Raw genomic sequence first — 15,162 nt, forward strand, 5'->3', positions numbered from 1 at the left:
CCACCCCCCCCCCTTCTTTCCCCTTTCCCGCCCTGCGCTTGCTGCTGTTCAAAAAGGTGTCAAGTACCAAAAGATAAAACTCTGCATATGCAGAAGTCTCCGCTTGCGAGAGTAAATAAAAAAGAAAGAAAGAAAGAAAAAAGAGGCTGACTTGTGGAAGGAGAACGGAAAGGAAGGCAGGGAGGGGGGGTGTGGTGACAGTCAGCTCCTGAGGAACTAGTGAACATACAGACAAGACTACAACTAACTAGTTGGGTCAACTAGTTGGGTTCTACCCGGATTAGAGTTTTGGCTTGCATAACAACGCCTTTCTTAGGCCCGGCGCGTAGTTATGGGAACATTCTTCAGCCTTGGCCTCTTTTTTTCCTTTTTTTTTCTTTTTTTTTCGTGGTCTGAACCTTTTTGAGCAGGGATCTAGATGGTTGACAGTTTGCTCCGAAGCGGAGGAAAGGGAGGAGGTATTTGGCCGCGCCCAACTCTTGTTTTCTCTCCTCTTTCAAGTCTCTACAAAGTTTTGCCATCTCATCGCGTGATTGGGAAAACATTTTCGTTGCAGCTCTCATTTCCCTGGGATATCTGTTTTTCTTACACCGAAAAGTAATCAAACCCATTCCCCCATCCTCTCTTTCTCTCTCTCTCTCTCTCTCTCGGCCGAGAAGATCAGATGGTGATGGTCTGCCGGTAACTCCGTACACATCATCTCTCGTATCCGGAGGGGCCGCCCGCCTTTGACAAGGAGATTTTCTTACAAGACGGAATATACAAATGACAAGCGGGCGGGAAAGGGGGGGCGTGCAGGCGGGCCATCCTCATCGAACGTTTTTTTCTTTTCCGTGGGGAGTTGCCCAACAGAGCTAATATAATAGAGTTTACGCCTGCATCAAGACGGCGAGACATTCTCAACCCAAGTTGCCAAGACAATTTTACTGTACTCCCCCTTCTGTCTCCTCTCTCTTTTTTACTAGTTCAAAATTTCTCGGGCTTCTCTTCGGGCTCCATTCCAAGGTTGAGGGGTACATCCGGGTTATCAACGAAGACGAACATGATCAAATCGCGATCCAAGTCTGTCAACCCGTCAGCTTCCCTGCCGTATGCACAACACTCTTCAGTAAACCTTGTTTATGCCGGGGAATACTCGGCATGTAGGCAGGATACGGCTCTGCTCTCAACGAGTCTCAATATATGTACCAACGATTCAACGAGTGGGAGATGGCGAGATCAAAGCAAGGATTTGGACTCCTTAATCTTCTCGTCCTCTCCTTCCCCTTCTTCCCCTTCCCCTTCTTCTTCTCCTTCCCCTTCTCCTGCTCCTGCTCTCTCATATCAGATCTCGCTTGTTATTTCCCTTGCTTCTAGTCTAGTGACCTCTGAATCCTGACTCAAACCGCCTCCGCATTGGGCAGAATCCATATTACACTTGTAGATCCTCTTGGGGGTTTTCAAGATCCCAAGCATCTCTCCGGACCTTTTCTTTTTCTTGGCTGCGTGTTGGTGGAGCTGTCCAGTGATGCTTTGTTACATGGCTCTCGGAATACTGTCCCCCTCACAAATTTAGAGCATCGTCTTACGAAGTAGTAGCCTTGCCACCCAAATCTACTTTTGGACTACGCGCCCTCTCGGTAGTACATCACTCAGCGACCCAGCCTTGTTTCATTAAAGCGGCCACGTGCTCTATGCGCGTTATGCCGCCTAGTGGCGAGTTTTCCTTTCTACTATTACAAAGTCCAGACCACTTTGACACGGCTATAAGCCGGCAACTAGTTGGCCGACGAGCGCGATTCTACGCTTTGTTGCGTCTCGACCGATTCCTGGCCCGCATCTCGCAGCCAAAAATTACGTAGCAGATAATAATAGAGTGGACAAGTGGCTCTGGTCTGTCCACTCATTCTCTTTCTGGTTCATTTCTCATGACAATATTGGCGCTTTAGTCGTGCCTACGGGGATGGATGGCCAAGTCCAAAGCTCGCGCAACACATGACCGGGGGATCATGGCAACAGAGAAAGGCACATGAGCTGAGCGTGAACCTTTTACCTCTTGGTTTCTTGCAACTCTTTTTTTTTTTGCCGGTTCACATGGCGTGGACAGCTATTATTAGTGTGCGTCCCATGATACCACCAATAGCTATCTATGTAGACCGTTCAGATGGACGCCCTGTTGTCCCGAGAGTCCACTTGCATCTCTCCTCCCCCCCCGCGACGAAATCGCCCACTAAAGAAAACCTACGCATCAAGTTAATAAAATTCAAACAGGCATTGTGTTGTGTGTAGCACAAGTCTTCGTCTTTTGAAACTGTATCAAGAAAGAGAGAGGGGCAAGAAGGGAAGCAACATGCTTGCAGCGAATTCCTATAGCAAACTCTCCCATATGCAACAAAGCACACTAAACTAAGCTCAAGAGTCAATACGTCGCCCTCACTCCTTCATCTTCTGTCCAGCCCTTCCTTGTCCGTTGCTGCCATGTTAATCTTTTTGTGGCCCATTATGCGTCTCCAGTGCTTTGACACCCACTTGTTCGTTTCATGGGGTCCGTTGCTGGCCTTTGCGCTATGCCTCATCCTTGCTCACCTTGTTCTGGCCTCTTCCATCTTCACCACGACATGAATTAGCTTGAAAAAAAAAGGAAAAAAGACAAAAAGAGAGAGAAACAAGAGTAACTGATGAGGTAGGAAAGAGGGAGCAAAAATAATATGAAAAAATTGTTCATAGATCATAAACGGGGCATGTTGATATTCGTTATATGAGGAGCAAAAATTGTAAACAACATGATACCAAACGGGCCTTTTTCCCGTGTATTAGCCAAAAGAAGCTGGCACACACTCATACATACTTGTACCCAACAGAAAAAGAACCACAGACAGCCGCGTGCACAGTTCTGAGCTCAGCTAGCCTTCCTTCACAAGAACCCGACAGATCGTACCGAGACATTGTCGCGTCAAATACGCCGCTCTCACTCGCACTGAACAACGAGATGGTATCTCCAAATGAACAGAAATTCCCCCAACAATGCTGAAAGAGTAAGCCCTTGTCGATTCCCTCGTCGATGCTTCAAGTGCTGCTCCATGAAGCAAAAGATGTGGGTCAAAAAGATAAGAAAACGCCCTGCAAAATGCATTTGCCATAGGAAACAGCCTATACTCATGGGCGAGCAAGACGCTACCGAGACCTCAGTTGTGTCGCGCCCGCATATAAACCAGATCAACAACATGTTCTGTCATCATTCGTTCACCTCACCACGTTTAGCCACTTGCATCACATGGACCAAGTGCATGGCCAACAACCCAATCGCACCCACGTCGAAACAGCAGCTTGCTTAATGCATAGCTGTTCGGTTCCCACTATCCACCACCTGGGGCATCATGCCTCGACCGTCGTTCGTTACATAGTTGTAACCCGAAGCTTGCGCGACGTTGCCTTGCGACATATCGTCGGGTCGAAACATGCTAGGTTGGCCAGTGCTGTAGCCCGGCCGTGGCGCTTCTTCGAATGACGTCGTCATGAAAGTCTGGTTTGGGTCCATGGGCACACCGGGCGACACAAAGGGCCCCGCTTCCATGCTGGGCTGCTGGGCTGCATAGGCGTACATGGGCGATCCATTAGTCCCATTAGAGCTGGCCTGCCACTGCTGGGAGTAGATGGTGCCGCCGGGGCTGGGAAAGTCGCTAAACACAGACGGCCGACGACTAACCTCGTGTGGGCTTGGTACAAGGTCGAGAGTGAGGTTAGAGCTGGTTGCCGAGACGCCAGCCTGGCTGTGAACTTGCATTGAGCCGTTGTCAACATAATTGTGTTGTGGGGCCATCTCGTTCATCATTGGGGGCTGGAATTGCGAACCGCGCATCGGTAGGTCGCCAATAAATGCATCTCCGGGCCCAGATAGGCCTGACAAGGTAGCGGCGTCTGTGCGCACCGATGGACGCATGGCGCCGCCCATCGTCGTGGCTGGTTTCGCCGTGGGTTCGACATCTTCGTCCTCCTTGATAAAGGAACCTGTCTCGTCGTTTTCTGAAACGTAGTTCTCCGGCACTTTATCCTCGGACATGACATAGATCTCCGTCGTTCCGTCGATTTCTCCCAACTTGTAGCGTTCCTCTTGTCGAGCCACTTTGAAAATTTCCGTCAGGAACGGCTTCTTGCGGGCGTTGGCCTCATTATCCATGAAGAATGACGAAAGGGCTTCCGCGGTAGTTTCTTCCAGCTTTGTCACATTGAGTCCCAGCTTTCGAATGTCGGGGTGCTGTTTTCCATTAGGTTCCAAGACAGTGCGTAAAATGTGTGCAAGCAGATGGACACGTTCTGGCCGAATTAGCAAAACATATACCGTACACAATCCAGAAAAGCAGCTTACCTCGCTTGTACAAGTGATCCGGTTCCTTGTGGCGAACTTTGTCGTCCTTGGTTGGGCCCCATGGCTTGGGCCACCAGTCGGGCGCCTTTTCATCGCTTCCAGTGTAGGGGTGAGTCGACTGTTTCTTGGGCTCGACAGCTTTGACCCAGGCTTTGGCGATGAGTTTACAGGCCGTTTGCTGGCAGTTTTTGAACCTTTGCTCATAGAAGCCCCACACGGCGTCCGAGTCACCAACCCTGATGCCACGCCTCGAGGATACGGTCATTTGTGTGTCCTCGTCGTCATTGAGCGGGTTGCGAGGCCTGGGTCGTTTGCGACCAGATCGAGCCGGGCTGCCCCAATCGGCCAGGGCCGAGCTTCTGCGGCGGTCTCCCGGCCTGCTTCGGCTGAAGATGTGTCGATTAAAGACGGGCTCATCCTGGTTGGATGTGTCGTCTAGCATGAGATCCGCGCCTAGTACGAAGTCAGTGATCACTCTGGCAGCGCAAGTTTGTAATAGGCTTACCGGCATCGAGTCTGGTCATGACTTGCTGAAACTTGCTGGCGTCGAAAAACTGAGCAATGACATTTTCTGGCAGCTTCTGGCCGCCGCTGAAAAGGGTGCACGGCGTTCCGTCGTCTGCAGAGGCCGCAACAAAGTACCGCCTCACAGGCACACCAAGGTGCCTCCTCAGTGCCTCATCAATATCCTATATATCACGTATTAGCAAAGGCTGAGGTGGAAAGGGGCGCAATGTGCAAGCTAACCGATAGCTGCTGACGGCGAGCATGATCGCTTGCATCTCCAAAGCGGCCATTTGGGTGATTGATTGGGTAGCGCTCCTGGTGGAAGCCGTTGTGTGGCTGCATTTCATGACTGTAGCGATCGGTTGAAAAGGAAGTGTGTCGCTCAGGTTGTTGTTCTTGGGCGAAGCATGCGTGAGAGAATGATTGGTGACGAGGGAACGAGTCCCGAGGCCAGTCCTGAACCATGGCGATTTTCGTGCTCGTTAACCGGAAAATGTGGCTGTGTCGGCAATCGCGCGAGGTTCTTGGAGGATTAGGGCGGAGCGATTATATCCGGTTTGTATAGCCGTAGGAGAAGACTACTGCATATCGAGGCTGACGTCTTACAGTTGCACCGCCAGAATGTCCAGTCGTCGAGGTTAGGCGTGTTGGCGACTGTTGATCGATGAATTTTCTGACCGCGACAGTTGTCGCGAAATCAATCAGTGGCAGAATAGCGGCGCGAAGGTATTGGCATGGGAACGGCAAAACACGCTGGCACTGTGTTTTTGTCTATTTCGGCGCATAAGTCAGCCAGACGATGAGTATCGGGGTTGTCGTCGCTACTGATGGTAGGTGGACTTGTAGAGGGAAAGATAGGTCTGTGAAGCTTGACAATCACGGGGTAGTTGTGGTTGGTGAGAGGGGTAGAGTCATAGATATAGTGTCGAGGGGGAATGGGGGGGGGGGGAGATGGGAGAGGCAAGTCTTTGAAGGCGAGACAGCACAAGCACTTGAGTGTCGAGGTCGCACTTGTAGGCAGGATGCAGCAAAGAGACTGGTGCAGGAGGACTGAAGAGGTACAAGCGGAGATGGTCACACAGCAGCGTGGTGCGGTGGTACCTGTACGCCAGTCTGGGTACCAGCAGTAAGATGTCTCGCCTTGGTGCAGCGCGGCGTGGTAAATAAAGAGGGCTTGATGCGTGAGCAGGTTGGCTCCTCTGAGGAGGGGGGTGGGTGAGAGAGGGGGTGTGTGGAAGTTGAGTAGTGGCAGAAGAAGTGCCTACCTTTTCCAAAAGTGTGAATATGGTGTCTTGGAAGAGAAAAACGAGTTGCTGCAGGAGCGGGAGAGACGCGAGAGTGACGAGGCAATATTCAGGGTCGATGGCAGATGCAGCGGGGAGGGCTGAGTGTGACAGCCGAATATGTACTCGGGAGGTGAATTGGGGAACGGGCGATGTCGAGACAGATGTGCGCCTGAGCCAAATATATGGTGGTTGAGCACAAATTACAGATCAGAGGGCGGAGGAGCTGCAGATTGTACGGGGACAGTAGTCAGGGTCGCAGCGAAAATGTGTCAAGGCGGCCGAGGAGGGCAGTGACGTGGATGCGATTGGAGCAGGCGGTAAGTAGTGTAGAAATGTAATTGTTGAAGCAGAGGACGAAGCGAAAGTAGAGGAGAGACGAGGTAGCGGAGAGAAGAGCTGTCGAGAAGGCGAGGGGGACTGAGGAAAATAGGGAGCCGGGTAGTCGCCGATCGGAAGAGGGTGCAGCGCGGAGCAAGACCGTGACAACTTGACAAGAGGAACGGTACGACGGATGAGAGAAGTAGTATGATGGTAAAAAGGTGGGAGCCGGCGCAGGCAAGGGAGGAAGCGCAGATGGAGCTGCAGAAAGAAGTATTGCCCGGAAGAGCAGCGTAGTGAGAAGCAGCGCAGCAGGACAGGGAATATGTACAGCTGATACGTGTGGTCGCTGGCTGGTACGGGGGGGCGTCAGCGGCAGACTGAATAAATAATCCGCAGCAGCGCAGGTGCTCGTGCTGGTTCAAGAGCGGGCTGCGCAGTTCAGGATGGCTCAGGATGTGATGCGACAAGAGCGGCGCGACAAGGGACAAGTTGGGACAATACGAGGCCAGCTAGGCAGGCAGAATAGAGCGTCGTAGCGTAAGGGCGGCGCTCAGAGTCGGAGGAGTAGCAGCAGCAGAAACAGCAACAGCAGCGGCAGCGACAGCAGACAGAGGTAATCGTGGTCAGGCACTTGACACCCAGTTGGTTGTTATCTGGTCTGGCAGTGTGGCACTCGGCGGAAAAGGCAGAGAAACAGACACGGCTGGATGTGCGGACGGAACGGAGCACAGTCGGGAGAATATGTACTGCCATCTCGTTAGCCAGCGAGCCAAGCCAAGACTAGCCTGTGGTGAAAAGAAGCCAAGTGGGTGACGGGTACGGGACGGATGGGGATAGCGGCCAATCGCTCCTCCAACACCTGCAAGCTAGTACGCTGGGGTTCCCTTTTTTAACCCTTGGGTACGGAGTACTTTCCTTTTAAATTTCTTAGCGCATTTGAGGAGGGGGAAAGAGAGGATAGGAGGGGGGGGGGGGGGGGGGGGGCGTGGGGGGAAAGCTATAGGTAGTTACCTGGTGGTAGCACTTGGTGGTGGTGGTGGTAGCAGAGATAAATAGTCCCACGGCTCCACGAAGCGGCGTATTCTTGGTAACTTCCATGACACGACAGAGGGCGGGCGGCGGGTGAGGCAGCAAGCCAGCGAGATAGATTAGCTCCGAGAGAGACAGAAAAGACGGAAATTGCTCTCAATGTCGGGGCATCTGCTCATGAATCGTCTTGTTGTATATTTGCTCAGCAGTAGGCATGTGCGCAGGAAGCTGCATTCTCGCAGCGTAGAGATCTTGGGCGCCGTGGTCAGAGTCCGCGGCTGTCGAGAGCGCCTTTTCCTAATATTTACAGACTCTTGGACTCCGCAGCGCGCAGACAAGGTCAAGTCGAAAGACTTGGCTTCTCTCGGCCAAAGGAAAGTCAACAAGCTGGCAGCTCTCTGCAGACACATTCAAGATATCTACGCTGCGAGAATGCAGCTTCCTCCGCGCATGCCTACTGCTGAGCAGATATACAACAAGATGATTCCTGAGCAGATGCCCGACATTCAGAGCAATTTCCTGCTCGAGAGCAACGGCGGTGACGGCACCAAGGTCCTCAAAGTCCTCGAGGTCATCCCACTCATCCTCATCAGCACCACGGAACGAGTGCGACGAGGGTCCGGCCTTGGCTCCAACGAGGCGTCGAGGTTGAAGCTGTGCCGCTGTGCGGCGTTGATGGGATACAGGGATCAGCCGACCTTGTCTGGCGAGAGAGAGACGAAAGGCCCCAAACTACTTTAGTCTGCGTGCCCGTTCAGAGAGGACAAGAAGGGCCAGGGCCGGGAAGGACACGGCACGTCATCGTCGAGCTCGTTTCTGCGGCGTTTGCTGGTGCCTCGTGGGAGGGGATGGATGAATGCTACCGGGGGGCGTGCAGCTAGGTGGGATAGATGAGCGGGCTGGATGGACGGCTGGACGGATGGTGGCACCGCAAGTCCTTTTTTCCCCTGCCATTTTTTTTTCTCTTTCCCTTGATGATTTCTGGGGGCTTGTCTTGCAGTTGGGGCTGTGAGAGCCAAAATCAAAGGTGTGAGCAATTGCTGGCCTGGCTTGTCTGGCCTGGCTTGTCTGGCCTGAATTGTCTGGCTTGCTGGTGAGGCGTGCAAAGCGTGGCCTGTGGAGCACTGGAGAAAGAACCAGGTGCCAGGTGCCAGGTACTTCCTTGCACCTAATGAGTGCTAGTTTCATGGCCAGCCAGGTGGGGCGGGCCAAAGGAACAGGACGCACAGAAGACCAGAATATGCTGGTAAATAGGAAACAAATAGGACCAAGGAGTAATGAGTTAGGACAAGACCGTCGAGAACGCAGGTCTGCCCATTGCAAGATTTTTCTTTTGCAACTTTTTGGTTCGATTTATCGCACACGTTATTCTGCACTACAGTCATGACGTACCTACTCAAGATGTTGCGTTAGACCGCCCAAGCGCCGTCGCAGCATCGGGCAGCTGCCCGTTATCGCTACATTGACTGGTGGCAGACAACTACTGATAATAAACTGTCTGTTATTTGAGAGGTAGTGCTACTACCTGTCTCTCCTAGCACAGTAGCGTCGTTCCTCGAGGGCCCTGGCGGTGGCTGCGCTCCTAATATGTTATAAGGTGTCTTCCCTGTTCGTGGTGTTATAGCCAAGGCGCTATGCCCGCATTATAGCCTATCAGTAACCTTTGATCGTCGAAATACTGCAAATAGGGTCTAATACTGCACTGTGCTTGCATTGCAAGGCGGTGGTGTTCTCAGACGTGCGCAACTTGGTACTTGGTTCGTCTACGTACCATGGTATCATCTTGTTGCTCGTTTGGCGTGTACAGCCGGTCGCAGCCATCCGAAAACGCTCGTGCCATTGACTCTAACTAACGCCTTCCTATGTCTTTTGTTGAGATGATCCAAGGCACTGTCATTCGCCGACAAGTTGACTGCCATACGCCCGCCATACGACGTTGTCCTCCACATGATGGCTCGACAATAATACGGCGGATAGTCGCCATAACTTTTGGTTATTAGCGCCGCCTACAGAAAATTTAGAGATTGTGCTAGAATTACGATCTCTGCCGGACGGTTTTGTTGCATCAAACATGAAGTAGTTACCTTTCGAATCCGATTTCGCTGTAGCTTTTCAAGCATGTCAAGCGAGAGTTGCAAATTTTGGCAAGTATCAGCAGGTCATTATGCAGACGGAATGGTCCAGAACAGTTGCCGTCTCAAGTTGAAGCCGTCACTGGGCGTGACAAGAGCGTTTTCCACCAGCGCCAATCGCCCCAGTGACCAAGCTGCCTATCCGTAGATACACCGGTCATCGTGCAGTTGTCACGACAAGTGCAAGCAAGTGCGTGTAAGCCTTGCTATGCTAGCACAAGATAGGCTGAGACTTGCAGCATAGACCGACCGTCGTGGCGTCTTGTTAGCGGCAATGCATTTCGCATTCTGCGACATTAGAAAATACGGCGATGTCGCACGTCGTGATGAGTGTTGTCTGACGATCCTGGTCTGGGTGTGGTTTAGCGAGGCTCGCAAGCTCGTTGGCGCAGTGCTGATGCATTGGCAGCAACGATCAGGCGGATCCGCAGTCCTCAGTAAAATAGCTTTTGTCTGGAGGGCTGGCCCTTTTCTTTGTTTCTTCATTCTTTGTTTTTCTTTGATTCCAATCTATCAGACACGCTGGCGGTATCGGATGGCGTGTTGCAGCGTACTGTAGTGCGCTGCGGAGGTCCCTAGCGCACTCCTAAGAACAGGCTAGGTAGGTCATGGTGCCCTTGTCCACCCATGCCGCTGCCCATGCCAGCCGAGCGTACCCAAATACCCAGCAGCGCCATGTTCGGGAAATGGTGCCCTGTATCTTCTCCTCTCGTCCTCTCGGAGCGCGCCCGAGCCTCTGCTACTGTCCGCGATTTGCGCCTCAGCACAGTAGTTAGACAGGTAGGACCAAATAAACGAACGTATAGCCGTACATACGCTAGCTCCTGAGTAATAATAAGAGGTTGGAATGTCAAAAGTCTCCGGAGCTACTATTCCTCGCATGAACAAGCTCAGCTCCAGGCTACCGGTTTGCGCCCCTGCTTAAACTATAACTTATATGTACATTATTAATCCGTACATTCTCCAATCAACCCCCCCTCACTGATGAGTTGCTGCTAATCTAGACGAGTTGTGAGCAAAAGTTGAGAATTAAAAAATAATCAAGGACAGTGATTAAAGGCAAAGAGACCCGAGATTTCAGGAGACAAGTATCTGCGTACGGATTAATTAGGTAAGTAGAGAGGCATTTATACCCAATGGAGGCGCAACTGGCAGCTGGCAGCTGGCAGCTGGTCGCTAGCAATAAACACAAGTCTCCAGCAAAGTATTTCCCTGCAAAGCTTCGCCGGTTGGTACCCGCCCATTTGAAAGAGATCCTTCCTCGATATCTGCAAACGCATCAATACTTACTTGCTGCAAACACGACTTACATTTGTTCTTCCCTCCTAAATGTCCATCATCATGCCCTCGTTTATCCACGCAAGTCAATGATTCGACTCATCTCCCTCATCGCCATATCGATCTCACCAGCTGCGGCCGACCTCATGAACAGCTCCACACTGAGATGTTATTATCATTCCAAATTTACGCTGCAGGACTGACTGCATTGCCGCTCACCGACGCCGATGCTTTTCATACAATCAGATTGAGGTCAATCGAATCGTCTGCCCCTTCGCTCTCCCCGTTCTTTGCTGCAAATACCGTCGGGACTGTTTACCAGACTCTACCGTTGTGTCGTTGCGTTACGGTACGCCGCGCTAATAACACTACAACTTATTGGCCTGTTCAGCGACAACAAGCTTATTCGTATGCCCAGCATCACGCTAGCCTCGTACATATTGCCATGTCTCTGTAACTCTGTACATGGGCATCTTTCTCATCAAGTACGAAAATGCGATTCTCCTAGCTCGGCATTTTTCCCTTGTGTGCTTACACTACATCCATCTTCCGTTCCAAGGCCAGCAAAGCAAACATGCATTCTCAAGCCACCCCTGGTCGCCACCTCATTCGGCAATCCTGGCCTAATCAAGCCCATAGCATTGTGGCAGAGCAAAAGTGCTGCTGCAAAGGGTTAAGAATTGACCAGGCTTAGAAGTGGCTAACACCATCGATCGTTGCGTGACCCTTCAACACAATCACTGCTAACAATCAGCCACGTACCGAATACCGCCAGTCTGCACGTGCTTGTGCAGTCTTTTCCCATGGACAACCTCATTTCAAGACTCGTCTTGTGTCCTCGACCACTCCTCGCGCAGCACGTTTCTGCACGATAACAATGCTTTAGAGCTAGACCACCGCGGTCCATCTGCTCCGCCTCAAATATCGCTACCAGCCACTCAAACAAACGCTTTCCCCATTGACAGCCTCATTTGCAACCCAATCATCACGATGGTGGTATCCCTGTTACTCTGCAAATGTCGTGCTCAGTCGGTGCGATTTGCTTGATACAGGCGTATTGCCACCTCCTGGGCCACTCTAACGAAGCTCCCCTATTGTCCGCTTCAACTAGCTGCCGCCAGTGGCCGCTCTTTTTTGCTTCTTCAGACACAGGCATCTAACTGCACGTATTCGGTACCTGTAACTAAATACTTATCTCGGTGTGGGACACGGTACGGCTCGGAATCCCTTTCACCATCTCTTTGGTATCCCCACCACATCGGCCCGCCCCTGCACAGCTCAAAACCCAAACGACTTCGCAGTGCGCACCAATCCGACTTGGACAAGCTCATATCCCGCTGCTTACCAGATTCAGGGTAGTGCAACGCTGCAAGAGCGGGATCGACGGTACAGCTGCCCACCAGATTTGAATAATTCGACGAGCGGCGGAGCAAAGAAGGCGCCTGCTGCGAAATACCAGCGCCTTTGCAATAACCGTCTCATTCAGTCCAGAAGCTTCTGGTCTGTTGCCGAGCCAGCACGCTCATGCCGTGCCACAGTACCGCCACTCTAGCAAGCCGCTGGCGCTCGTACAACAGCGTTTCCATTGCGTAATAGCAGGTAGGCGCAAGCCTACATGCGACGCCCCCATATGCGAAGCCACTGTGGCCATTAAGAGCTGCCAGAGGCCACCGGCGCGAGGCCACGCAACTTGGCAACCCAGCACCTCGGAATGGTTGCACATTATCTCTGCTCTACAGCCACAGCAGTGCGCGTGCCGCCCCAAAGCCCCCCTCTTTTCCCAGCTCCGAGACCTCTTGCCCCAACTGTCCTCGCCGGCCGAGTAAGGAGCCAACTATCACGCAAGCCTGCTTCTTGGTCATCCCAATACACGGAAATGAAGTATCTCTTCTCGCTCAACCAACACCTACAAGCGACTGCACAGTTTCTCTCAACTCATTGGCACTGGCTCACTCGCTCCATTTCCATAGAGTGTCCGCCAATGCGACAGCCCTCGATGCAAAGGTAGCGTCACTAGCTGGCCCTTGAGAGAACTAGACTACTGCGGGCCTATGCCGGACGATGGGCACCATTACGAAGTATACCGTCCCGTTCTATTCAACTGCCCTATAGGATATTGCCACGGTGCTACTCCGTACTCCTCTTGACTATTGCCTTTGAGCAGCAGACCCCAGATCCTTCCAGCCAACCAGCCAGCCGGGTTGGCTGCTGCATGGCGCACATGGCGCCCATGGCGCCCATGGTGTACATGGCGCCAAGTCTGAAAGAGAGCAACCAGTGGCCGTTGATGTGCTGAAAGTATAGGCCCCGAGATTCACACCAAGACCTTCGTGGGTGATCCCGTCATGTACGTGCTTGCGCTGCAAGGATCGTCCAGCATACAGGCGTTACTAAATCTGGCATAACTGCGTTGCCGTTGCCAGTGTTGCGTTGAAAACAGAGGAGGGAATGGTTGAGGTCAACTTCGACCTTGCCTAAATCGGTCGCATTGCTAGCTAATAACTTAGCGCAGACGATCTCGCAGTTATCCATCGCTTCCATGAAAGAGCTAGCAAGCTGGATATGCCTACTCGAATATGAGCACGGTTGACACACCTCGTTCACAATGTACAGCAGTAAAGCTACTTGGGGCGAGCCCTCATAGGATGCAAAGAAACGGAAGCAGCCGCATTATGGATTTGTACTGTTGAGATATGCCCGCTCTTGGCTTGGCGATGCCGTCTCCGCAAGTCAGGAACCGAATGTGATCGGAATACGATGGCAACAGCAAGCCTTGTAGCCACGAGGCAATATGCTAATACCACGACATACAATGTCAGTCATTCTGAGAACTTGACGAGGATTTTGGTGCTGGCCCGCCGATGAAGTAGCTGGTTGCCCTCAGTGGTCAAGCCCTTTGCATGCATTGCTTCAATATCTCTCCACTGCTTCGTCGGCACTGCTTCGTCTGTCGCTTACCTCGCACATCTAACCGGTCTGTCGCTATCGACCGATTGGCCCTTTCCCTCATACGAACTTGTTTGCCGACGAACATGTACCCCATAGCTACTGAGCCCGTACGCGCAAGACGGGAGAAAAGAGGGTAGATTCTTACTGCCCTGTGTATCGTACGATGAGTTGAGCGGCGGTGCCACTTGGAAATGGAGACGACAGCGCACGGCTCGGTTTGAACCATCTCTTCAGTTTTGGGCCTGAGAGGCCGGCTGCAAACTTTCAGCTTGGCAAGCGCGAAGATCTGATTGCACCGAAATTTCGAAAAAAAAAAAATTTTTTCAAAGAAGAGTGCCTGTTTTCGATTGAATTGCCAAGTTCACACATGCGACACGAGCAACCCCGAGACTTCCCCATCTATCTTTGCTGTCGAGATTCTATAGCGCCTGAAGTTCATGGGAACCGTAGCCGCTATCTACCGGGATCAGCGTTCAGCTGCCGCTGTACTTTCACAACACGACGCTGGGTGGCATCTTCCAGAGCTGCCGTTTGTAGTTGCACGCTCACAAGGACATCTTGCCAAGACAGGGGCATGTTACACAAGGTATCAAAACCAAAGCCAGAACCGCTTCTGGATGAGCATTCTTGTGATGGCGGTGATGGTTTTGTAAGTTGCCTGCATTCGAGCAGGCTGCGTCGCATGTTGTTCGTGAGAATGAAGGCTCACTGCACCATATCAGACATGAACAGCTGAGTCGCTACATTGACCTTGACAGGCGCTCGCCATAGTTCGAGATAGATGGCAGGAGTATATTAGCGTGCTGAGTGGCTTCTCGGAGTACGACTCTTCTAGATTGCCAGCATCAATTGGCAAGCCTCTATCGTTGTCACTGATCAGCATATTGCAAAAGCCGGCCGAATATCTACACCAACATTTTGATCAATGGCAAGAGAACAGGAGAGGCGCGACAGGCCCGAGATTGGCCGGCTACAGGGAAGGTACACCAGATGAAACAGCTGCAGGATGCCATGTGGTACCAGACAGTGTGGGCAAAGGAGGGATATCTGCCTGACTACTGCAAGCTGCGCGGCATTTCTGCCTACCACAAGACCTCGCATGAAAACATCTTGCCCGGCTGAGCTTGCAGGCTCTCTGTTCAACGTGGCGCCATAGCCTTACCTCCAAGATATTGTACTGGGCCGGCAAACGCAATGGCACACCGGCGGCGGCTTCGCAGCCGCTACTTGACAAGAATGAAGAAAATTGAGGTTGCCACACAGAATGTCAAGGGGGTCACCACTCCTATGCACGACATGGAGCCTGGGTCTAGCT

At 52.1% G+C, this 15,162-nt stretch overlaps 2 protein-coding genes across 2 annotated transcripts; one reads left to right on the forward strand and one right to left on the reverse strand.

The window, feature by feature from the left end:
* Positions 1-3,310: 3,310 nt before the first annotated feature.
* BBA_08149 (uncharacterized protein) lies at positions 3,311-5,317 on the reverse strand (the record flags this gene model as incomplete). The annotated part of the gene is made up of 4 exons (XM_008603246.1): positions 3,311-4,293; positions 4,346-4,798; positions 4,851-5,034; positions 5,093-5,317. 4 exons carry the CDS (start codon positions 5,315-5,317, stop codon positions 3,311-3,313), a joined length of 1,845 nt encoding a protein of 614 aa, XP_008601468.1.
* Positions 5,318-7,920: 2,603 nt separating this feature from the next.
* BBA_08150 (uncharacterized protein) lies at positions 7,921-8,229 on the forward strand (the record flags this gene model as incomplete). The annotated part of the gene is made up of 1 exon (XM_008603247.1): positions 7,921-8,229. The coding sequence occupies one exon, from the start codon at positions 7,921-7,923 to the stop codon at positions 8,227-8,229; it is 309 nt and encodes a 102-aa protein (XP_008601469.1).
* Positions 8,230-15,162: the final 6,933 nt, after the last annotated feature.

This window comes from Beauveria bassiana (genome assembly GCF_000280675.1).
Source record: "Beauveria bassiana ARSEF 2860 unplaced genomic scaffold BBA_S00031, whole genome shotgun sequence".
NCBI lineage: Eukaryota > Fungi > Ascomycota > Sordariomycetes > Hypocreales > Cordycipitaceae > Beauveria > Beauveria bassiana.